At 40.8% G+C, this 26427-nt stretch overlaps 1 protein-coding gene across 1 annotated transcript in view; it reads left to right on the top strand.

The window, feature by feature from the left end:
* Nucleotides 1-26427, top strand: part of LOC140492085 (A disintegrin and metalloproteinase with thrombospondin motifs 2-like) — a 240277-nt gene that overhangs the window by 165461 nt on the left and 48389 nt on the right. The window contains exons 6-9 of the mRNA XM_072590792.1: nucleotides 12048-12204; nucleotides 14495-14600; nucleotides 19031-19174; nucleotides 20682-20814. Of these exons, the coding sequence (XP_072446893.1) occupies nucleotides 12048-12204; nucleotides 14495-14600; nucleotides 19031-19174; nucleotides 20682-20814 (540 nt within the window). The remainder of the gene's footprint in view (nucleotides 1-12047; nucleotides 12205-14494; nucleotides 14601-19030; nucleotides 19175-20681; nucleotides 20815-26427) is intronic.

Genomic DNA, 26427 nt, shown 5'->3' with positions numbered 1-26427 from the left:
CTGATTCTTAACTGCCCTCAAATCACCCTCCTTAACTGGAATGCAGCTCTGCCAGGAGTGTGCCCATCAACAGTATGCACTCAGGTGGTTGCATGGTTGCTTCTCGCTTTCACTCTGTGGTAGTACCATCTCAATAAAATTCAGCCCAATGTTTCTCTTGTTAAGCCAATAATATCTATATCTGCAACTTCAAAATCTGTTGCCTTGAATCGTGTACCTGTTACAAGTGCAGGTTCCATTCATTTTATTTCTGTAAAAGAAGTTTACCAAATCTTGCAGCAGGGACTTTTCCATCATATCCCATCATCATTTCAGTAATTGTGAATACGATCCTGTGAATTACAAACAGTGCTGGCTGAATGCTGACCAAACGTAGGCATATTTTACCAAATTGTTTTACAACTGAGGTAGGCCAGGCAGATTTCAGATTTGTACCAATTTGTCTGGAAAATCTGAATTAAAAAAACATGAAGTGATAGAGAAACTTGGCGGCACTTTATTTTCCGTTTTGGCACTTTGCAGCATTCTGGGCTCAACATTGAATTTAATAATCTCAGACCATGAACATGGTCATCCATTTTGTTCCCACTGTTTTCCTTGCCCCTCTCTGTCCAGTATTGGATTTTGTTAATCAGCTATTATTATTTTATGTTCTGCTATTAATGCTTCCTCTGGACCTATCTCAAATACCATCACCACACTGTTTGCCTTCTGTGCCAACTGTGATCCCTAATCTCACTTGCTCTCTAACCATCCCCTGACCTTGTTTTCTACTCCACTTGTTCCTCCCCACCTTCCTTTACAGTATTACACCTGTTACTTATCCACTTCTGCATTCAGTTCTGGGGAAGAGTCATAATGGACTCAAAACATTAACTCTGTTTCTCTCTCCACAGATGTTGCCAGGACTGCTGAGTTTCTCCAGCCGTTTTGCAGAGAGTTGGGATAAAAGGTTCTTTTTCAGAATGGCAGCCGGTGACGAGCGGTGTCCCGCAGGGTTCGGTGCTGGGGCCACAGCTGTTCGCATTATATATTAATGATTTGGATGAGGGAACCGGGGGCATTCTAGCGAAGTTTGCCGATGATACGAAGTTAGGTGGACAGGCAGGTAGTACTGAGGAAGTGGGGAGACTACAGAAGGATCTAGACAGGTTGGGAGAGTGGTCCAGGAAATGGCTGATGGAATTTAACGTGAGCAAGTGCGAGGTCTTGCACTTTGGCAAAAAGAATAAAAGCATGGACTACTTTCTAAATGGTGAGAAACTTAATAAAGCCAAAGCACAAAGGGATCTGGGAGTGCTAGTCGAGGATTCTCTAAAGGTAAACATGCAGGTTGAGTCTGTGATTAAGAAAGCGAATGCAATGTTGTCTCTTATCTCAAGAGGGTTGGAATATAAAAGCAGAGATGTACTACTAAGACTTTATAAAGCTCTGGTTAGGCCCCATTTGGAGTACTGTGTCCAGTTTTGGTCCCCACACCTCAGGAAGGACATACTGGCACTGGAACGTGTCCAGCGGAGATTCACACGGATGATCCCTGGAATGACAGGTCTAGCATATGAGGAACGGCTGAGGATACTGGGATTGTATTCGTTGGAGTTTAGAAGATTAAGGGGAGATCTAATAGAGACGTACAAAATAATACATGGCTTTGAAAAGGTGGATGCTAGAAAATTGTTTCTGTTAGGCGAGGAGACTAGGACCCGTGGACACAGCCTTAGAATTAGAGGGGGTCATTTCAGAACAGAAATGCGGAGACATTTCTTCAGCCAGAGAGTGGTGGGCCTGTGGAATTCATTGCCACGGAGTGCAGTGGAAGCCGGGACGCTAAGTGTCTTCAAGGCCGAGATTGATAGGTTCTTGTTGTCTAGAGGAATTAAGGGCTACGGGGAGAACGCTGGCAAGTGGAGCTGAAATGCGCATCAGCCATGATTGAATGGCGGAGTGGACTCGATGGGCCGAATGGCCTTACTTCCACTCCTATGTCTTATGGTCTTATGGTCTTATGCTTTCTTTTCAGATTTCTATTGTCCGATCCGTTTTACTGTTGTATAAATTAGGGAGCCTATTGTTCTTCACTACATTTCACCACAAAATGAGCTACATTTCAGGAATAAATCAAGTTTTGAGAAATGAATTAAGTGTTGTGCAGTTTGAGGCCCCGACATCAATCTGGTTATGAATTGAGAACAAACATTTCTCCAGAGAAGCACAACAAAGTTTTGCCCCCTCAGTTCTTGCTTTTTTAAGTTGGGAACCCATCTTAAGCATCCACATTGGAAAGATGAGAGCAAAAGAGAAATATATTATTTCCATTCACACACACACATTTTTTTTAGGCTGATGTTGACAAAGGTTCTGATACTGTTGAAAAAGAGTTACAAGAACTTGCTGAATTTTTCATCACTTGTTCTGTATGAGCTGTCAATCGAAACTGCTAGGTCTGCCTTTGTACTTGAGTGTACGGATGGTAACAAAAGAAGTTAGAAATGATTTCAAAGTATTCCAACTGTTGGTAAGTGTACAAAGTGTCTGTTTATCTCCAACTGAAAGATTTCTATTGAAAATTTGAAGAATGTGAACAAAATGCATAAAATACAACATGGTAAACTGCTAATGATTTAAAAAAAGTTATATATAGTGTGTTTTAGGGCACAGGATATCCCAATGTGCTTTACAGTCAATTAAGTACGTTTGTAGTGAAGTCACTATGGTAACATGGGAAATGTATGGCAGACGATTTGCACAGAACAGGTTTTCACAATTAACATTGTGGTAATGACCAGGTAATTTTAAAAAAAAAGTCATTTGATGAATCCCTTTTTCACAAAACAGTGCCATTGGCACAAAGTCAGCAGTATGATGGAATACTCCCTGGTTGCCTGGATGGTTGCAGCTCATCCAGGACAAAGCAGCTGCTTGATTGGCGTCACATCACAATCATTCACTCCCTTCGCCTTAATAGCAGCAGTGTGAACTATCTACAAGATGCAATGCAGAAATTCACCAAAGATCCTCAGACAGAACCTTTCAGATGCACAACCACTTCCATATAGAAGGACAAGGCAGCAGATACATGGGGACACCACAATTTGCAAGTTCTCCTCCAAACCACTCACCATCCTAATTTGGGAATATATCATCATTCCTTTTCTGTCATTGTGACAAAAATCCAAGAATTCCCTCTCTAAAGGCATTATGGGTCAACCTACAACACAGGGTCTGTAGCAGTTCAAGAAGGCAGCTCCTTCTCAAGGACAACTGGGAATGGGCAATAAATGCTGGCAAGTCAGCAACTCCTATGTCCCATGAGTGAATAATCAAAAGCAAAATAAACCAAAAGAATCAGAATCAAGAATGCCACCCACTGAATTAAGTGACGGTAACAAACATTGAAAATAAATAAACTAAAGACATCTCTTATTTAACTTCCAAAGCTTTTCAAATTTTTATGCCTATATAGAAGTAGGGATACAACTATGTGGTGCAATACTGAGGAACTTTCGCATATTTGACAGGAAATATGGTGGCCAGGATTGTTAATCATGGCAGATGCCACATATAAGTCTCTTGATGGCACAAAAACTTCATGCAATTTGGAAGTGGGAACGTGCCAGTGGGGTAACTCACTGACATTCTGCCATCGACCAATCATGCTATTTATTAGATTGCCAGCTTGGGCAAAAAGGATTTCCCTCTTCACCAACTCCCTTCATTGCTACTCCCTCTTCACCCATTCCCTTCATTGCTTCCCCCTCTTTACCCATTCCCTTCATTGCTTCCACCTCTTCACCCATTCCCTTCATTGCTTCCCCCTCTTCACTCATTCTCTTCATTGTTTCCCCCTCTTCACCCATTCCTTTCCCCCAATCCCTTCATTGCTTCACAGTCTTCCTGTAATCCCTTCATTGCTTCCCCCCTTTACCATACCTTTTACTGCTTCCATGCTTCACCCACTGCCTTCACTACTTCCCCTCTTCACCCACTCCTTAACTGCTTCCCCTGCTTCACTCACTCCCTTCACAGCTTCCCCCTCTTCACCCACTTCCTTTACTGCTTCCCCCTCTTCACCCACTCCCTTCACTACTTCCCCCTCTTCACCGTCTCCCTTTACTACTTCCCCCATTTCACTCACTCCCTTCACTGCTTCATCCTCACACACTCCCTTAACTGCTTCCTCCTCTTCACTCACTCCCTTCACTGCTACCCCTCTTCACTCATTCCCTTTACTGCTTCCCCCCTTCACCCACTCCCTGTGCTGCTTCCCACTCTTCACCCACTCCCTTTACTGCTTCCCCCTCCCACTCATTCTAACCCTCTTGTCCATCCAGATTTTCCTGATACTCGCTATTGAGCAACATCCATTCTGCAAGGACGAAGGTCAGCGCATGGTGGGATGTGACCTTTTGGGCTCAATATTACGCATTTCTACTGGAATATTTGAACAGGGGACAAAGTGCAGCCTGTCATCTCTGAGACCATTCTGACTTGTTTTTCATTTTACACTGTGATGGTGGAGGTTTCGGGTGGTTCACCTAGCCCTGGCCCTGTTGCTATTTTGCCAATGCCAAATTGTAGCTTCTATACACCATAATTACAGAAGTCTTAGCCAGTTACTTCAATAGCCTTCCTGTTATATTGCATCTCCAAAGTAAATTCAGAATTACTCCTTTAGTAAAGCCCTGCTTTGGACAATGATGTGTAGCAGAAGTGCACATTTGAACATTGACTTTTAAGTGTTTTTTTTGTTATTTATGGGTCTTACACGTGGATAAAACACAGTTGGTTTGGCTTTATGAGGAATATAGATGGCTTGGCAGTAATTAAGCAATAAATATTTGGAGAGATAAATTTATAAAAGCCTTCAGCCCACAGTGTTGGCTGTAGCGTAAAAGTTATTTGTCAGTGGCTCCAGAAGACGTGTCTCCCAAGTTTCCTACAGAGCTCTGCCAGACTCCAACAAAACACTGGCAGGGTGCCATTGGAAATCCTGTGCAAGAACAAGATGCCCTGGGATTCTCAGTGTTTCTGGTATTTTCTGGTGGTCCTTGTAAGAGGAGTGGAAGCCACCCCTTACAATCCCAGTGCTATGCAACGGATATTTCTCGAGTACCGTCACCTTGCATTGAGAGTTCCCTCTCCTGCTCAGTCAGAGTCCAGTACAGGACTACAGGTTGTGATGTCGAATGAAGTTGGATATATTTGACTCCATTGGGAAATCCAACCGAAGTTAAAAGAAAAAAAATTGAACATGTTAGAATAATTCATTCAATCATTTGAAACTGTTTCATCATTTAAAGACGAACATGACTGATCTGGATCAGCTTTAGCTATCCACCTTACGTGCCTTGCTTCTATAGCCCTTGATATACTTGCCCCAAGTAAAACCTGACTTGCCTCCATCACCCAAAGCTTGAAGGTGAAATGACAGAGGTCTGCTAGACTTCCGGTGACAGCTTGGTGGGAGGTGATGGAGTAGTCAGGCATGAGATCTGCCATAGTGACTGTGTCCCATTTCCCACTAACCCTGGGTCTGGACTCTGCTGGGGTCAACATTGGAGACAAGACTCCAATTTAACCAGCAGAATTACTGCTCACAGATTTTCGGATGGTCATACTTAATTCAGGTTGGATTATAATATTGATCAGATTGAGTAATAAAAACTATTTATGCCTGTAAAACACATCTTATTTTCTTCTTCACTTTTTCCCATGTTCTTCCTTGTCATCAGTGAAGTGGTATTTGCGATTTTGGAGAAGATTTGTAGCTCAGGTTGTAAATTTGCTCACTGAGCTGGTAGATTTGTTCTCACACATTTTGTCACCATGTGGTAACATCATTAGTGAGCCTCTGATGAATCGCGGGTGTTCTGTCCTGCTTGCAATTTATCTGTCTCGGTTGTTGTGGTGGGTGATATCACTTCCAGTTCTGTTTCTGAGAGGTTGGTAAATGGGACCCAAATCGATATGTTTGTTAATGGAGTTCCGGTTTGAATGCCAGGCCTCTAGAATTCCCGTGTGTGTCTTTGTTTAGCCTGCCCCAGGATGGATATATTGTCCCAGTCGAACTGGTGTCCCTCTTTGTCTGTGTGTATGTATACCAGTGATAGTTGGTCATGTCTTTTGGTGGCTTGTTGGCGCTCCTGTATCCTGGTGGCCAGTTCCCTGCCCAATGTAAGGTTTGTTGCAGTCCTTGCAGGGTATTTTGTATATGACATTCATTCTGGACGTAAGTTTGTTTGCTGAGCTGGAAGGTTTATTTTCAGACATTTTGTCACCCTACTAGGTAACATCATCAGTGAGCTTCCGGTGAAGTTTCACCTGGAGGCTCACTGATGTTGCCTAGTATGGTGTTCCAGCTCAGTGAGCAAGCTTACATCCAGAACCTTAACCTGAGCTACAAACTTGCTGACATTCGTTCTGCTAGTTGTTGGTATGGGGTCTTTAAATTCATCAGGAACTGTTTCAGTGTGGTGGTATGTTTGTGGGCTACCATGATGCCTAGGGGCAGGAGTAGTCTGGTCATCATCTCCGAACTGTCTTTATGGCAGGGTGGCTAGAGTCTCTGGGAATATTGTGTCATCTTGTTTAGGTCTGTTGTGCCGGAATCGGCGGACTGTGCTTATCAGGTACCTGTTGTTCTTGAAGTGGTGTTTCTGTTCCCAGTTGGTTCTTTTCAAATTTTATTGTTTTATTAACAATATTGCAGAAAACTGTCTTCCAAATGTTTATTTTCCCCTCTGAACATATTGCAGCAAAAGAAATGTCTTTTCCACCAGCGCAAAGCAAAGACCAACAAACTAATTAAAGTATAAACTGTCTGACATGCAGCAGACATGATTGTTCTTCATCCAGCTCACTGTATACATCTGAACATGAACAACTCTCAGACATCACAAACTTGTCAAATCACTTTCTTAACATGTTTCTTAAATACAGCAACAATGTCAGCTCAATCCCAAAATTCAAATAGGTGTGGCTGTTGCTTACACAGCCAATATCCAAGGCGTTTTGGCGAAACATAAATAATCACCACATAAACAAACATCTACTGGCAGAAATGTCTGAGAAATAAACAATCAGACAGCACTGCTCACTCCCATCACAGGAATTCTCAGACTTGGCACTTGCTCCCTCAGTGATGTTCCTATTCAACCTCCAGCCAAGATCCACCTTAACAATCCAACATGCTTCTCAGAGTGAGTTATTTGCTGTGAAGGTCAGCCAAAGCAGGATCTGAAGCCTGAGGCAGATCCTGACATGGGGATGTGGGAGACTGCTGATGCAAGCCACGGGTTATTTGTAGCTTCAAGCTGGAAACCAAGATCAATGAGTAAAAGCAGAACGCCAGATCAAGGCTAAGCTGTTGCTTATCTGAAATCAAGTACTGATGGTAAAGAGTGGTATGGTACTGAGCACAGAATATGGGTAGAGATTCTATTAAGAGTGTACATTGATAATGGACATTTTAGTTTTAGTTTTTTTCTACATTGTCAATACCTCATCAGTTTAAGATTATATATAAAGAGCTGGGATTTAATGAGAAATATGTAACCTGTTATAAAATATACATACTTTATCAGCATCCCTGTCTGAACTAGATAGAGAGGGGATGCATAACCCTGCCAGAGTAGATGGATATTACAGTCTTCTGAATTTAAAACCACCAAAAAAAAAATCAGTTGATTAACCTATGCTAAGAATCAGATCACTGTATGTTTAATCATGGATTCTGGATTTAACTGTCATGACAAGAGGTTCCCAGGCATCATAACCTCTCCAGGATGATCTAAGTAACAGGCTGATAATATAGTTACTTGCCAATTTGCCTAGATGAGAGGTTTTTGTTCACAAGATTTGTTCTGACAGTGTTCTTTCACTGATTGGAAGGTCATTTCTATTACCTTGGAGTGTTCTGCCTTTGATGTAGACACCTATGCTCTTAGCCATCAGATCATCCTGGGAACAGCTCATGCGGCTCTGCCTTAGATCTCTAATGATTAGAACTGGAGGAACAACATTGACAGCAACAGGAGCCTTCTCCTTGGTTGGTTACTGCTCCAGTGGACAGAGCAGATGCACACAGGATTCTGGCTAACAGGAGCATAGGGGTTCAAGTGAGACCATCATTGTTCTGGACAGGGCACGTCAGGAGATTCTCATGTCAGGTTGTTGCTAATATCTGCAGCTTCTAGGAAGATGCCTTCATGCCAAGTTAATGCAATGGGAATTAATTCCCAATGGCCATCAATAACACCACAGCTCTGAGTTCTTCACCTCCACCTCCACCCAGGGATCTGCCAGTGATATCTTTAGATTTGTATATCTGCTGCACACAAGTGCATCTCCCAAGTTACCTGCTGATAACCCAAGATGGATTATCCAAGAGGTGGACATCAATGCGAAGACCTAAGGTGAAATAGTACTCGTGTTAGATTCAGATCTCTCCAGTTTCTCTCCAGTCATGTGCAGTGCCATTGGATGGAACTGTCTGTATTTTCTGCTGCTGCAGCAGATTTGTCCTCTTTTTGGCTGAGGACCTTTGGCCAGCTGAGCAGAGCATTGTATATGATGGGGGCTCTCCACTATTGCCCCTATCTCCACTATCTGCTATGGCCCATTTGTGACACAGCTACTTATCTTCAAGGCTTCAACAATGTGTATTGATTTAAGTTGATGGAAATTCTTGGTGAGTCACGTGACAGTGCCTCATCTGTAAAATGTTGCTCCAATGTCAGCTCTTGAGTAATTCCTGAAGTATCTGCAGTGAATCTGACATCAGTGGTGGGTAATTTGTTGGAGAGGATTCTGGCATCTAAAATTTACATGCATTTGGAGAGACAAGAACTGATTAGGAACAGTCAACATAGCTTTGCACACTGGAAAGTCCCATCTCACAAATTTGATTGAGTTTTTTTCAGAATGTAATCAAAGAGATTGATGAGGGAATTGTTTATATAGACTTCGATAAGGTTCCACATGGTAGACTGATGAGTAAGGTTAGGTCACTTGGGATTCAGGGAGATCTAGCCAATTGGATACAAAACTGGATTTACATAGGAGACAGAGGGTAGTCGTGGAGAATTGTTTTTAGACTGGAGGCCTGAGACCAGTGGTGTTCTGCAGGAATCAGTGCTGGGTCTACTATTGTTTGTAATTTATAGAAATGATTTGAATGAAAAGTTAGGATGCATGGTTAGTAAGTCTGCAGATGACACAAAAATTGATGGCATAGTATGAAGAAGGTCATCTAAGATTATAAAGGGATCTTCATCAGTTGGGCCAGTGGACTGAGAAATGGCAGATAGAGTTTAATTTGGACAAATGTGAGGTATTGCATTTTGGTAAAATGAACAAGAGCAGACCTTATACAGTCCTGGGTTATGTTTTTGAACAGAGAAACCTAAGGATTCAGGTACATAGTTCTTTGAAAGTTGCATTGCAGGTAGACAGGGATATGCTACTTTTGGAGTACATTGTATAGTTACATTGTACAGTTCTGGTCCCTCTGCTATAAGAAGGATATTATTAAATTGGCAAAGATTCAGAAAATATTTACCAGGATGTTGCCGGGAATGGAGAGTTTGAGTTATAAAAATAGGCTGGATAGGTTGGGACTTTTTTCACGAGGCATAGGAGGTTGAGAGGTGACCTTATAGAGATTTAGAAAATCATGAGGGGTATTGATAAAGGTGAATAGCTAAGATCTTTTCCCTCGGGTGGTGGAGTTCAAAACAAGGGGGTGAGAGGGAAAGGTTTAATAGGGACTTGAGGGGCAATTTTTTTCACACAGAATGTGGTTTGTATGTGGAATGAACCACCAGAGGAAGTGTGGATACAGGTACAGTTATAATATTTAACTGTATTGGTCAGATACATGAAGAGGAAAGGTTGATAAGGATATGGGCCAAACACAGGCAAGTGGGATTACTTTAGTTTGGGACACTTGGTCAGTATGGATGAGTTGGATTGAAAGATCTATTTCCGTGCTGTACAACTTGATGACTCCATGACATGAATTAGGACAGACAAAGGGTTTGAAAACAACATTTTGAATATCATCATATTTCAATGGCTGTTAGTTTCAAGCCAGCATGAATGAGTGTTGTCAAGTGGCCATGAAGTATAATCCTGTCAACCATAAGAACTCCATGTTCCCCACCCCTTCATCTCATAGACACAAAAGCTCTGCTCATTTTCAGTACATCTCCATCCAAAATGATCAGGTTAACTCTGATTAGAGCAACACTCCAGATTCTTTGTCTTTCCCTGGTGTTTTGCGAGGTAGAGATTCTGCATGGCAAGAAAGGAGAGGCGAGGGTGTAAGAAATGAAATGCTTTGAATGAATAGACTGACAGTTGTGGGGTGTCACTCACTTTGAGGGATGGGTGTGAAAGGGCAATGAGAAGAAGATGAGTGTCTAATGGTAATGGATCAGATGGGCATGTGAGGAGGTGCCTTGAGAAAGACGAATGGATGGAGTTGCAAGGTGTAACCAAGAGAGAAAATGCTGGAAAATCTCAGCAGGTCTGGCAGCATCTGTAAGGAGAGAAAAGAGCTGATGTTTCGAATCTAACTGACCCTTTGTCAAAGCTGAGTTGCAAGCTGTGTTGGTCTGAGGAATGCTGAGGAGAAAGCTGGTGATGTCAGAGCATTCCTTGGTGAGGTTATTGAAACTCTGTGGTATAGTCATAAGACTCTAACGCTAGAGTAAGAAGCTACTGCTCACCTGCAGCTATGCCTCTGAGGCATACTACTTAACCAGCTCACCAGAAATAAATTTCCCCTGTGGACTCTTACAGCCTGCAGTATGGGATGTGTAGAGGAGGAGCAAGTGTCCTTCCTGCATTGAGATTCCATTGTTCAAGTTGCTGTCTCTCACTTCCTAATAGTAGAAAGGTTATGTTTTGTCTCTCATCGGGATCCCTTTAAACACCAAAGCTCCAAGAATCCAGGTTTGGCTTTGAGCAGGGCTACTGCTCCAATTGGTCAGAAAAGTGGCATTCTAATGCCATGGCTCAATAAAAAAGCCAAGGAAATGCCCTTTCTACAAACTTACAGGTTTTTGACATTTTGCCAGCCTCCTCTGCCAGGTACAAGCATCCAAATATGCTCACAGCCCAACTGTTTACGTGGGCTCTCTGTTTGTGGCTTCCTTCCATCCTGCCACCAAAACACTCCGCCCCTATCCCACCACAACACTCTGGGTGGCCCCAGTGTAAAAACCACTTGTGCTGCAGAGGCTGCTTTTTACAAAAAAGTCACAGAGCTTCTTTCAACTCCAAATTTAAAGCAGTTCTTAAAACGTTAAAGATTCAAACGAAATTTTCTAACTCTAATCTAGAAGTGGAAGTTTTGCTGAGAATTGCATATGAGAGATTCAGGCATGCAATGTGTGTGAATGTTACAGTTAAATAATTGGATAGTTTTTAAAAAAAAATCACATCTGGCATGTGAGATTCCAAATCAGGAGTGTAATTTTAATGAACTGAAAATTGGATCAACTCTACATGGGCAGGCATCTGCCTCTCCAAATGAATGCCCAAGCAAGTGAAGACAAAAATTAACCCCACTTTTTTAAAGTGGTTTAAAGCCTCCAGGGAAACGGGAACAAAATTCAGAAAAATACTTCAGTAATCTAATTCAACTATTCCACTGAGTCATTTCAGTGCCAAAATGTATGAGAGCCATACCGAGAGTGAGAAAGCGACAGGCAGACTGGAACACTAATCAGTGCCAGACAGAAGACAGCAAGTGATGGAAAGTGGGAGGCAAACAGATTTGCAATCACACAAAGGAAGGCACACAATTAAAGAAAAATTTTGTGTGTGAATGTTACCATGGGAAATAATAAATATACAAAGCGTTTTTAAATTCAATCAAAAAATACTCAGTAAAAATGGAAGCCAAATTGCTATTAGTTCAGAAAGTAGTGCGAAATATTGCCACATATTCAACAATCTCTACCTTGAAGCATGTTCTAACCTTTACATTGTAGTCAGTTGAAATTGCACATAAATTTAAAGAGAATTGTTTTCTTTCTTAGTCCGTTACCTTAATTGAAATTGGGAACCCCTCACAAAGTTTGGAGAATGTGTGCCGATGGGCTTACTCCCAGCAGAAGTCTGATACAAGCCATGCAGAATATCATGATCATGCCATCTTTCTGACAAGGCAGGACTTTGGACCATCAGGAATGCAAGGTACTGTATTCCATTCAGATTGGGTGCATAGTTTTATCCTGTTCTTAAGCATACTTATTGATAAATGATTGAGGGAACATATTTCATAGTCTATGGCATGCTATTTTCAAGTCTGATGTTTTAAAAGTACAGGGTGGTATGGGGAAATGCTTCCCCAGGTGGATCCAATGAACATTGGGCCCCACATCTCACTTATTTCAGAATGGTGAGCTGTAGTTACATGCTGAGTATCCACAACGACTTGCCCACAAAAACTATTATGCATTTGGGCTATTGACGGTGCACTGTACAAGAGGAGAGGCCGATTTGGGAGGGTGCAATGGGCAACTAGGAGAGGAAGGCAGTCAGGAGTAGAGGCAATCAGGAAAAGTGGAATTGAGATTGTGCTTGGAGGGAGATTGAGGGAAGGGTGAGGGCAGGACAATGATTAAGAGGGCATTGGTTAGCAGTGGTCAGCAGTCAATTGTAATAATGTTGTCATGCGTTTCTTGACTCAACACTTCACTAAGTTTTCTTTAAACTTGCTTTTTTCGATGGCATCCACTGGTTAGGCCACATATGGATCTTATCTTCCTAATTGCAGCCAGATGTATTCAGGGCAAACCGATTTGTAAAGCAGGCATTAAAAATGCAAAGGGACAGATGTGTCTTTTAGTGGCTGTATCGATATGGCAACAGCCAGCAGTCTGCATAAATTCTAACACAAACAAAGGATGTTCCACCAGTTGCCACATTTGATTTTGCCCAGTACTAAGGGCAGAAATCGCTGAGTGTGTTTCAATAGGTCACTCAAATCAGTTCAAAGGTCAGTGATCAGCAGTTGGCTCAGTCTGTCAGTCAGTGAAAGGAAGTCCGAGAAGTTGGTTCCATGGAGCTAACTGCTGATGATAGCCTGTTGATGGAGCAAATGATAGCCAATAGGCAGTAATGTCACTCAGGACAGCTAAGAGCACTGGAATTATACCAGTGGTTAGATGCTGAAGCATAGTCTTGTGAAGTCTATTGCGATACATCCTTGAAGTCCGTTCAGCTGGAAAAGAGGACTGCGGGTGCTGGGAGCTCAGGAAATATCAGGTGAGCACCAGCTTGATGAAAGCTCATAAAAAGCTGAAATGGTACCAGTAATTATGCACTGGCAAGCAGTCTCAGGAATTTTGGGAATGAAGTCTTGGAAGAAACATAAATCTATCGGGAAGTGAGCAGTTGTTGTTGAATGAGTTCCAACGCTAGATCTTAAATGAAATGTTGGCACTCTTGTGAAAGTTTGAATGAGATTTGGTGACAGTTTCCATAAAGTCTTGGAGTGTTGCTGAGAACTCTTGACCACATCTGCAATTTGATGTGTTCTCTGCGATATTCAGCTTTGGTTTGTCTGCCTCACATTCATTCTGGATGTTAGAGTATAAATTGTATTAATTCATAGATTATCTTATTATGCCAACTTGTACAGTCAGTTTTATTTTGTTTGTTCAAAACTGAGGTCATACAACCTTATTCTGTTCAGATGTGCATGACACCTCAAACTTCACCAAATTTAAGCAAAACGTTATTGGTCCCTAACCAGATTGTAACATAAATTTCATGATCTTATTCTAGATTATTCGAAGATGGTGATTTCCATCTCTAAATATGTGCTTGCAAGTCAACCATCATGTTGGACACTTTGATGTCCACTTTATCGCTATACATTACTATTGGCTAAGTGCTTAACCATTCCAGATACTAAATCACTGTCTAGTAGTGCAGAACAGTAGTTGGTATAATACATAAGGCCATTTATGTTTCTTAAAAATGCAACACAATGGATATAAATGATAAAAATGGAATTAGTTCATGAAATTTTAGCATTTTTTTATTCATAGTAATTTTCTAACTTTAGAATTAAGATGCTAGATTTTAATATTTAGTGTTTTCTCAACTTATAAGCAAAATATACATTATTGTTGTCTTATAAATTTTAAGCTGTCCAGAACACCTGGTTTACCAATGGGATTTAAAATAATGGGTTTTGCTTGTGTTAGTTTTTAGTTTTGCTTTGGCAAAAATCTTCTTAGGTTAGATGTATCATTTTACAGATTAAAATAGAATCATGTATCTTTGGTCTTTAGACAATATAACTTGCACATCTAGTGGTGATAACTATGTTAATGCACACATTTCTGTGTATAAGTTTAGGAGTAATGTCTTATTTATCAATGCTGAAGTAAGAAAAAAAACAATTGATGTTTTTCAATATTGATTATATGTTGTTTAAATGCATTCTTCTCTGATTATTTTCTGTCTTTTGCAGGTTATGCCCCAGTTACAGGTATGTGCCATCCAGTCCGAAGTTGCACCCTGAACCATGAAGATGGCTTTTCATCTGCATTTGTAGTTGCTCATGAAACTGGTCATGTGTAAGTGTCAAATCTAATGGTTCAAAAACAAACATATGATACCATCAAGAAGAACATTGTGTTAAATATTAGAATATTAGGCATCACGCAGCAACTTCTATGCAGACAGACATTGAATGGTACTTTATCATGGAAAGAAATGTAAAGGAACTGATCTTGAGTCATGAAGGGAGAGTTGGGAAAGAAGAAAGAAAGAAAGAATGAAAGACAAAAAGAAAGAAAGGATGAATAACTGACTGAATAAACAAAATTTTGATAAATCTTAAAGATGGATGGGAATGTTTAGAGAATCAGAGAGGGTTTGTGTGTAGGTGCAAAAATTGGGACTGAGCTACAGATTCTTTCATCAGTTGTCACAATCAAGGGTTGGGATCGTATAAAAGGCAAGAACCAGGGGACTACCCAAGGTGAAGGAAGAAGCAAGGCTGAAAGACGTTGCAAAACTTGATTTGGAAATACATTAAAATGTAAATCATTAACTTTATCATGAACAGAAAGCCAGGCAGGGAGTGATGAGCAAGTAGGACTGGATGCTAGTCAGGATATAAGCAGTGGGATTATAAGAAGTTTGGAAGCATGGACAGCTTGTAGGACATTATTGAAAATGTGAGTGCAGAGATGTCAGGGCAATAGATAAAGATTTCAGCAGCAGTGGTGGAGGGTAGGGTTGATGGAGAAGGTGCATAACACTGCTAAGGTGGATGCAAAATTCTAATCTATTGTTGTCGTATTCATTTTAGGCAGCCCCTCAGAAGAGAGGGGGATTTTCCTCCACTCTGGTGTTATAGGTCATAAGATGACTAATTACAGTAATCCAAGGTTGGATCCACACAGATGGGGTAGATGGTGTTTGACGAGAAGCTTGGTTTCTGCACACTCCTTCTGCTGTTTGTGCTAGACCTCCACCAGGGGCATGAGATTGTTAGCTCCTTTATGGATGCTTCTACTCTAGTTTGAGGGTTTTGGGGCAAGAGATTCCCTGAGTTAATGAAGATATTACATTTTTTAGGAGGCTTTGAGGATATCCTTGACATTTTTGCACTGCCTTCCTGGAAACTATTTGCCCTGATGAGGCTTGGTGTAGAAAGCTTCTTTAGGAAGTTTCAGGCCCGTGGGTGATGTGACCTGTCCTACGCAACTGACGACACTAATCATTGCCTTACTATTTGAAGATAGTGGCCTGAGAAAGGACATTGATATTGATGTAACTAATCTGACATTGGATTTTCAAGGATTTTGCAGAAACATCCTGGTGATATTTATTTAGGGATTTGAGGTGACTACAGTACATTTTCCATATCTCCCACACAAGAAGGGCAGATAGATCTACCCCCCAATAGACCATACACTTAGTTCCAGGTTTAAAGTCTTTGTCATCAAATTTGCAGTTTTAAAGGCAACCAAAGGTTGTGCTGACACAGTAGAAGTGATGATAAATATTATTTTTGATGTCTGCCTGCATTGACAGGAGGCTGTTTACACTTTTACTACCTGTTTCTTTGGCCTTGACTCCACTATTTCATTTATTTCATCTCTCAGATTTGATCACTTGTCCCATTATTTCGTTGAAAATCCTGTCTACTTCCCTAGTTATCAGTTCAGGTGGAGTTTGCCCCATCAGTACAGATCCCACTTTCCCCAATACTGGTGCCAGTGCCCGTGATCCAGAACCCATCAGCCTTTGATGTCCGGTTCCAAGACTTGTTGAAACTCACTGGCAAGACCCCATTAGGTTGCATGCAGAAATATTTGAAAGCCCAGTATGTTAGTATTTGTATAGGTTTCTTTGTCTCCAACAATTTCATTTAAGTAAGTCAGTAAGCTGTATTGAAATGCAAGTACATGATGTGATGGAAGCTATGTATTTTTCAGTGTTTGCAGTACCCCTTTGCAGTACCAAGTTCAACTGGTTCGGCTTCCTGTGGGTCAGCAGGATGCTGGTAGTAGAGTTTTGCCATCTGCAGCTAGTACACTTGCAGCCAAATTACAACATACCAACTGTTACACTTGTTGCTGATTCTGGCTGAGGTTAAAGTATCAGTTAACATGGACCTCACATATAGATCAAACTGTTGCTTGGATCAGTAAATTTCGCACTCTATCTCATCTCCCACGTTACAGTTGCTTGAAGGAAATGACTAACTTTTATATAGTATCACTCAGGATGTCCTAAAACACTTGACAGCGAATTAAGTGAACAGGCACAGGAAAGCAGCATCTATAAAGAGAGAAAGCAGAATTATTACTTCAGGCCAAACTCCGAGTACATCAGAATATTTCTGATGTTTAGGGAAAATGTAACCTTCAACTTGCACATAGCAAAGTCCTACAAACAGCAATCAGATGATGACCTGTCAGTTTAATAATTTTAGTTGACTTAGACATTGGAAAACTCCTGTCTTTGAATCACGCCATGAGATTGTTCTCATTCCCCTGTGAGGACAGGCAGGGTTTTGCTTTAACAACTGGCCTGTAATTTGGCGTGTCCAACAGCGTTCCCTCAGTACAACACTGAAGTATCACTCTGGTTTATATATTTAAGTGTCTCGGGTAGGGTTTTAATCCATGGATTCCTGCCTCGGAGGTGAGAATGGTATCATTAAGCTGGGCTAATACAAAGGAGAATCCAGAGACTCTTGTTGTCTCCATGAGGAAAAAGGTGAGCTACCTGTCTGCCTGGCAGCACACCCTAGTAGATCTTGGGAATCGGGGAGGCAATCTTGAGGAAGGGGTTAATTAGGAGAAGATTGTGCATGGATGAACGGTCAGCAATGATATTCAGGATTGCTGTGAAAAGATCTTCTAGGCCCTCATATTAAGTATTTTCTTTCATTTGGTGATTCCAGTGGCCATTTGATAACAGCTAGTCAGAACCAACATAGGCAAGTATCCCACTTTCAAGAAGGTGTTTCAGACAAGCATTAGGCTTTCTCTTTGCACATGTAAAGGACAGATACCTGTTGCTCTGGGAATAGTAGGATGGGAATGGAGTCAGGCATGAGAAGTGCCTTAAGGGATGGTTAGGTAGTTAATGATGTGCGTTTCCTGTGATAGGGTGAGAAATCCCATTAGGTCTCACTGTTAGAATCCCTCCAGAAAGTTGAATGCGACTCACACTTAGTCAAAAAAAAACAAGATGCAGGCGATCATTTTTATCATTTCAATTTTGCAGTGACTGTTTTAATGATGGGTACTTAGCTTTGCCTCATGATTAAACACATAAGCCCCATTTTTAAATCCTAGATTGGGAGCACCAAGATTAAAGAATTTCCAGCTGCACAAACCTGACGTTTAAAAGGGGTTGCTTGCACCACCCCCCCCCCCTTTCAGTTGGGCTGGTGGGTGGTTGCGGGGATGCAGACTGCATTCAGAACTAGGCCAGAGCTGCCCAGGAAGAACTGCAGAGGCTGCCATTTACCATGGCAGGCTGGCTGCAAAACCAGCTTCAGGCCAGCACAATCCAGTAATTAGAATAAAAGAATACACTATAAATCATTCCTCAATCCCAAACCCCAAACACTTCCCATGCTCCATCCATGCCATTTAATGTCCTCTACTTATCCTCTATGGCCCCATAGTCCTCCTATGCCCATCTTCCCATATCTCATGGCCCTTAGATTCCTACATCAGCTTCATGCCTACTCCAGCCCAGGCACCCATCCTGTGCACCTACTGTGCCAACTCATCTGGTAGCCAAAAATTCCCATTCATACATGAGAAAAAATAAAGTTCATTATCATAGACTGCACTTAGTTGGGATAAGCACATTCAATCAGATTTTGACAGATCTTGAGGCTACTGGACACTTACAGATCATAACAGGATCTTGATGGGCCTTGACAGGTTTGACAGCTCTTGATAGGTTTGTAAAAATATTGTCACTTCTGTTTTAACACGTTTGTCAGGTCTGCCTCCACTGCCTCCCCTCACAACCCTCTCCCAACAAAGGATACTTTTTTCCAGTGTTCCCAATACACAAAAGAGGACCTGGGTCCTCTCCAAAGGATGCCTGTCCCCACCCCCGAAGGTGTCCTGGGACCATGTCCATGGGGGTTGGGTAGCATACCTCTCCAAAGCAGTACTCTAGCTCTCCAAAAGATATACCTTGTTCTTAATTGGTCTGTCCTGTGTACTTTGAGTTCCTTACAACTGGGTTACTAAAATGGAATTTAAAAGATGACAGATGATCCTTTTTAATGCTTGCCATGTCCGTGAAATGTACAGGTGTATAACTCATCCTGACTGCTTTCCCACGCCTGCAAAATTAGGAATTGGTGTGTTTCGGGGAGGGACTTGTGATTTTGGATTTTTTTGGCCATTTTTGCCACTGTGAAGAGCTCTTCTACTGGGAGAATTAAAAACAATGGTACAAGCTCAACTTCTATTCTATTGTAGCAATCACTTAATTATCTGTGTTTTCAAACTACTAGGTTAGGCATGGAACATGATGGCCAAGGCAATCACTGTGGTGATGAGATCAAAATGGGAAGTATCATGGCACCATTGGTTCAAGCTGCATTCCATCGTTTCCATTGGTCTCGTTGTAGTCAACAGGAGCTGAGCCGATATTTGCAGTAAGTGGGAGATTGTTGTGGTCTCAAAATGGATAAAGTAGCATATGTATGACCTTTCTCCAGTCGAATACAGAGAGTTCAGGAAATCTAGCCCAGCATTACTTATAATGTTCTTTTTGAAACAAATGTTATGCATTTTCCTGATCAAAAATATTTCAGAGAGATTTTCTTTACAGTTAGTATTGCTTTCCTGTTCTTTATCATTACCTTCGTAACAATGTTACCTTCTGGCAGAGAAACAAGTGCAAGCATCTGATTTTATGTTTTGTCTTTTTAATTGTGTTCCCAGAAAGATATCATAGAGAGAAAGGAAAATAATACAAAAAAAGAAGCTTTCACAAGCATTCAGCTACTGTTCCTTCCTGACTGGTTGGACCATACCCTGTAATTGCCTATTTAATGTTTTGTGGAGCAGTATAGGCTGAAGAACAGTGATGGTTTATGGGGAGCTCAAAAGCCATACAATAGCATAAAAGGCACATGATCCGAACTTTGGTCAGAGACCAGTTTCAAGGAATGACTTAAGTGAGGAGAAGATAGAGAGGCCAAGAGGTTCAAGGACAGAATTCTGGATGTTAGAGGCTAATGGTGAAAGTGTGACCACTGATAGTGGTGAAACCAATGTTCAGAGGCATAACAGGCCAGGCTTGGTGCAGTGCTGAGATATTGGAGGTGATGGTTACAAATTTCTGGCAATCTGAGGCCATAGTACAATTTGAAAACAAGAATGAGAATTTAAAATTGAGATGAACAATGTAAACCTTTGGACAGCCTGATCATTGGGTTAATATCTGTTGATCAAGATCCTTAGCCAACATTGGGTTCTTCCACTTAGTCCCAAATTTGACTATCAAGACAAAAAGACTCCACTTTAATATAAAACCATTGTAAGTGTACACCTTTTGAAGAAATTACATTATACTATTGACATCGTAGACATTGCAGCCTGTTACATTTCTTAATGCTATCACGGAAAGTGCAAGCCTTACCTTGTTTATTAGAAGGAAGTGAGGACTGCAGATGTTGGAGATCAGAGTCGAAAAGTGTGACACTGGAAAAGCACAGCAGGTCAGGCAGCATCCTCAATTCTCCTGCCTCGAATGTGGGATGTTGAGCTATTGTTTTGGCCTGCTCAGTGAAGAGGAGTGACAGGAACCACTAAGGTAGGGCCAGGACAGTTGGAATACCTTTCTCATTAAATCACATATCCCTACTAAGGCATAAAAGAAATATGCAGTTCAGGTTCTCAAAGCCTGTAAACCTCTGTAGCTCCACTGAAATCTGCCTTAATTGCAATCACTGACTTGTACGGGCAAGTAAGATCGTCCTGGGAGCTGGCATTGTACATGTGATAACCCAGGCTAACAGTGGGGAAGGGCAGGATGTGGAGAATCCTGGCCATACTATCATTACTGCTCAGGGTATAAATCATAAAATGGATAGTTCATATCTTTTGGCTGAGAATGACTTTGAAAATAAATTGTTTGAAAATATTTTTTCTTTGCAGTTCATATGACTGTCTACGTGATGATCCATTTGAACATGACTGGCCATTGTTGCCACAACTTCCAGGCATTAACTACTCTATGAATGAACAATGTCGCTTTGACTTTGGACAGGGCTATATGATGTGCACAGCAGTAAGTGTGATCAAAGCTCTTTCAGACCTACACCGCATGCATCAGATACATTCCATATTTAGGGTAGAGTTTCTGTGGACACTACTTTCTTTCTGCAACTTATACAGAACCCTCAATGATCTATTGCTAACAAAAGATTGAAGGAAACCACTCTGAAAGTTCTATAAACTTATCAATGTCTGTATATACCATTTATAAACACACCTGCATGAAATTGTAAAATAATCCAAGGCTTCAAATTAGGATAAACAAACTAAAGCATTTTGAAAATCTTGCCAGTTCTTACTGTTATTTATGTTATCTTGTTCTAGTCAGTGTGTTTAAATCAGTAAAATTGTAGTTGTATCCAAATACTATTTGACCCAGTTTCTTGAAATTTTCCTCCATTGACAGGCCCGATAAAATTGGCAATATATGGAGAACCTAGGGAGCATTTCAATCTATCATAGTTCTCCACTTAAGATTTGCAAAAACTTTGAAATTTCTTGCACCAAACAGAATAAAATGTTTGAAATATGAGGCATCACGCAAATTGGTGGATAGTATTTTCTGAATATACAATGTTAAAAACTGTAGTATGGTTTGATTTTATTGGCAAGTTGTTGCTCACATTCAAAACCTTGCCTAAAATTTATTTATAATGTTGTGATCTCAGTTGAGATCAGTAACGTAAAAGCATCTGAAATCCTAGTTATTTACTTCAAGAATGAAGTCACAAGGTATCATGGGTTGACACAAAATATAGTTTACTGTATGAGAGTCAAACAAAACAAACCATATATATTAACTTGGGTAACCACCTATTCTATAAAACCCAGAATTAACAACAAGCCTGAATTTACAAGCAAATTATAGTCAATTATAAACGTTAAATCCCACATTAAATGGTAGGTACAACTAAGACAGATCTTACAAATTGCCGAGGAAGCCCATTCAACACATGTATTATTAATCTCAGCCACAAAGTCCTTCAAACATATCTTACTCATAAAGAATTTCAGTTCCTTGTAAATTTTTGTCTGATCCTTCGTCGACAGCAGCCCACAACCAATCAAAACATGGATAGAGTTTTAACCAAAAAAGAAGCACATGTCTGCTAAATCTCCTCAACTCTGTTCATGATTGTCTAGATAGTGAATATTATTTTCATATACTGGAGACAACTTCAGCAACACAATACTTGCCACTTCATAGCTGCCAGATCTAGGTTCGTCTTCTTCAGCCTCCCTGTCCCACAAACTGGGATCATCACGTGAGCTCTGATCGTTTTATGTTCTTAAGTATGGTTTCAACAAGCTTCGGTCTCCCCAGAAATCCTGCTTCCATATCCGTTTCAATTAGTTTTCTTAGAAACTGAAAACTTCAGTTTCCTTTCTCAGTCAAGGTCTGTCTGAAAAGATACAAGATTTGAAACCATATTGACAGTGAAATTCACGTTAGAATATTTTGTGGCTAAATCTATTAGGGCAGTGGATAGTCTTGGATAATAGCATGCAGTTGGTTGAGTGATTAATTGGAGAGGTTCCTAGACTAATAAATTTTAGGCAATGGCACTCCAGTTTCTAATTATGAGAACATAAATGTTTTGCAGCACATTTCATAAAAAAGATCATTGCATTAATTTTTTCAGTATAGAGTTGAAAATAATCAAATTTCCTTCATAGTTTAGCAAATCTAAACAAATAATACGGTTCTGGTCCAGTTGGCAGCCTTGTCTCAAGATTCGAGTGCTGATTCTTTTTCTAAGGTTACATCCTGCTTTCTGAAAAACATAACAGAACTGCTAAGCATGCACAGTGCTTTTGTATCAGTGCAGTACATTTTGAAGAAAACCAAAGAGCCTGACTTTGAGATGTCAGTACTTTATCATTCAATTATTTGTGAAGATAGATTAACTATAAGAAGAACTCAAATTGCACCTGCATTACGCTATGTCCCATTAAGAAGTAGAACTACAATGGGGCCAGAATACCAAGTGTGCTCTAGATTGTTCCTAACTTGTGCATACTTTCCTGAAGAGTATACATTGTGAGCCAGTCACTATTGCCTTTCTGGATAGAAGCCTTTAATGGAACAGCACCAAGAAAGTACAAAACTGCAATGAATCTACACAAGTCACAAGGAACAAATTCATTTCACTTCAAAACTGTCAAGTTATACTGTTATAAGTATGCATTTCTGACAAGACTATAACTGTGATGACTCTTCATTACAAACTTGTATACAATATAAAATTCATTTTGAACAAAATTCAGCAAAGTGTAGTCTGTATAATTGTGAGCTGGGTTATTTTTTGACATCAATATCCTCCAGCAATTTTCTATCTGCACACATTTTAAATGAGCATAAATGATTCTGTGCATAAGCTTAATGAACTGACTATAATTAAAAGCCATTATTATATAATTATCCAATTCTTCAAAACCTTGCGTTGTTTTGATGTGAGGATACTGCTGTGGCTCATTTTGGGAGAAAGTTCAAATTATGCCTGTCAATTTTATAAAATGCTAACATTAAAAGTATTTGATATTGTTATGACCAGATGAAGAGAGGAAGTCAACATGATCATTTGCAACAAATATTTTAAATTTTTTGAGAAACAGCTATCACACATAAATGAGTGGCTAGAAAATGAAACAGCAAATTCCCAAACCCCTTTGAAAAATAATAAAATCATGATGTCAAACGTATAAACAAATACTCTCAGTAATGGTGACCATGGCAAGTACGGTTGAGAAATCTCACCTGAATCGCTCATGTCCTTTAGGGAAGGAAATCTGCAATCCTTACCTGGTCTGGCCTACAGGTAACTCCATACCCACCACAGTGTGATTGATTCTTAACTGCTCTCTCTAGGGCTTTCAAGGATGGATAATAAGTGTTGCCTTTGCCAGTGCATTAGATTAGATTACTTTAGATTACTTACAGTGTGGAAACAGGCCCTTCGGCCCAACAAGTCCACACCGCCACGCCGAAGCGCAACCCACCCATGCCCCTACATTTACCCCTTACCTAACACTACAGGCAATTTAGCATGGCCAATTCACCTGACCTGCACATCTTTGGACTGTGGGAGGAAACCGGAGCACCCGGAGGAAAACCACGCAGACACGAGGAGAACGTGCAAACTCCACACAGTTAGTCGCCTGAGGCGGGAATTGAACCCAGATCTCTGGCGCTGTGAGGCAGCAGTGCTAACCACTGTGCCACCGTGCCGCCCACAACCTTGTGAATGTCATTTCCCCTCAACAATTTTTAAAAAGTTTTAAAAGAAGATTATGGACAGAAAGAATAAAAGTTATGCAGTTTAAAAATCTTTGAAACCCTTAAAGCATTAGAATCTGAGTGCACTGCTGTTTAATTGATGACTGATATTCTTAGCAGTGGCAAATATTGTAAATAAATTCGAGTTCTCGATGAATAATTGTTTCCCCAATATACATTTTACCTGAGTGTTGTTTTCCGTGATAATAAGTGAACCATAAGACTGTAAGATAGAGGAACAGAATTAGAATTAGGCCATTCAGCCCATTGGCACTGCTCCACCTTTCAATTATGGCTGATATGTTTCTCAACCCCACTCCCTTGCCTTCCCCCACCCCCCCACCCCCCACCCCCAACCTATGATTCCCTTACCAATCCAGAACCTTTTTATCTCTGCCTTATTTACACTCAATGACTTGGCCTACATAGCCATCTGTGGCAATGAGTTCCATAGATTAACCACGCTCTGACTGAAAGAAATTATCCTCGTCTCAGTTCTAAAAGGTTGTCCCTTCACTCTGAGGCTGTCCCCTCTGGTCTTAGTCTTTCTTACTAGTGACTAGTGGAAACATCTTCTCTCTGTCCATCTATCCAGACCTCTGAATAATCTGTAATTCTCCTTCATTCCCCCTTGAGTATATACCCAGAGTCCTCAACCATTCATCATATGACAAGCCCCTCATTCACAGGATCATTTTTGTAAACCTTCTCGTGAGCCCCTCAAAAGGCCAGAATGTCCATCCTTAGGAGGTTCACCAGGTTGATTCAAGGAATGAAAGGGCTGTCTTACGAGGAGCGGTTGAATAGTTTGGGCTCGTACTCACTAGAGTTGAGAAGAATGAGGGGGTATCTGATTGATGTATATAAAATGCTAAAGAGGTTCGATAAGATGGATGTTGAACAGCTGTTCCCCCTTGTGGAACAGTCTCAAACCACAGATCATAGACATAGAGTGAGAGAAGATCGGTTCAACACTGAGATGAGGAGAATCTACTCCCTCAGAGGAATCTGTGGAATTCAGTGTCCCATAGTAAAGTGGAGGTAGAATGAATCAACAGGTTCAATAAAGAAATAGATATGTTTCTGATGAAAAGCAAGTGAAAGGGCTATGTGCTGCAGGCAGGAAAGTGGATTTGAGACCATGATAAGATCAGCCATGATCATGTTAAATGGCGGAGAGGACTCAAAGGGCTGAATTGTTTAGTCCTGTTTCTAATTCCTATGTTCTTATACAGTGCCCAAAACTGTTCATGTCTGCTCAGGGGAAGCACCACTGCCTCACATCACCAGGAGCCCAGGTTTGATTCCAGCCTCAGATGACCGTCTATGTTGAGTTTGCACATTCTCCCAGTGTCTACATGGGTTTCCTTTGGGTGCTCCGGTTTCCTCCTACAGTCCAAAGATGTGCAGGTTAGGTGGATTGGCCATGCTGAACTGCCCATAGTATTCAGGGATATGCAAGTCAGGTGGATTAACCTTGGTAAATTAGGGGTTACACCAATAGGGTGGATTAGGGTGGGATGCTCTTCAGAGGGTTGGTGCAGACTTGATGGGCTGAATGGCCGTTTTCTGCACTGGTGGGATTCTATGATAATATTCTAAATGCACTTTGACCAGTGTCTTAATAAGTCTCAACAGTATATCCATACTCTTGCATTTTAGCACTGTTGAACTGGATGCTAACATTGCATTTGCCTTCCTAACTGCCAACTGAACCTGCATGTTATCCTAAAGAGAATCTTGAACTAGGGCTCCCAAGTCCCTTTGTGCTTGAGATTTCTGAAGCCTTTCCCCATTTAGAATATAGTCTCTACCTCTATTCTTTGTATCAAAATGCATTACCTCACACTTTCCTACATTGTATTTCATCTGCCCCTTCCCTGCCCAGTCTCCAAGCCTGTCCAAATCATTCAGCAGCCTCCCCACTTTCTAAGCACTATCTGCCCTTACACCTATCTTTGTGTCATCTGCAAACCTAGCAACAATCCCTCAGTTCCTTTGTCTAGAAATTTTAATGTTTAAAAACCTTTGTTTATTCATGTTAATGTATAACATGAATAGAATACCAAAGCAGATGCCTGTGTAACTCCACTAGATTTAGATTTAGATTTTTTTTATTGTCACATGTACTCATGCAAAAGTACAGTGGAAAGTGAATAATGTCACCATAATGGCACCATCTTAGGTACAGAATCATAAGAGCAAGGGAGAAAGAAAGAACAAAGTTAAAGAGCCTTTAACTTTGATATTTATGTCATCATTGTTAACAGGATTAGTGCCAGAAGATTGGAGGATAGCAAATGTTATTCCCTTGTTTAAGATGGAGAGTTAGGACCCTTACTTTGTTTG

The sequence above is a fragment of the Chiloscyllium punctatum genome, chromosome 20 (genome assembly GCF_047496795.1).
Source record: "Chiloscyllium punctatum isolate Juve2018m chromosome 20, sChiPun1.3, whole genome shotgun sequence".
NCBI classification, from domain to species: Eukaryota; Metazoa; Chordata; class Chondrichthyes; order Orectolobiformes; family Hemiscylliidae; genus Chiloscyllium; species Chiloscyllium punctatum.
Note: the sequence above shows the minus strand (reverse complement) of the source record. Positions and strands in the feature narration are given on the sequence as shown.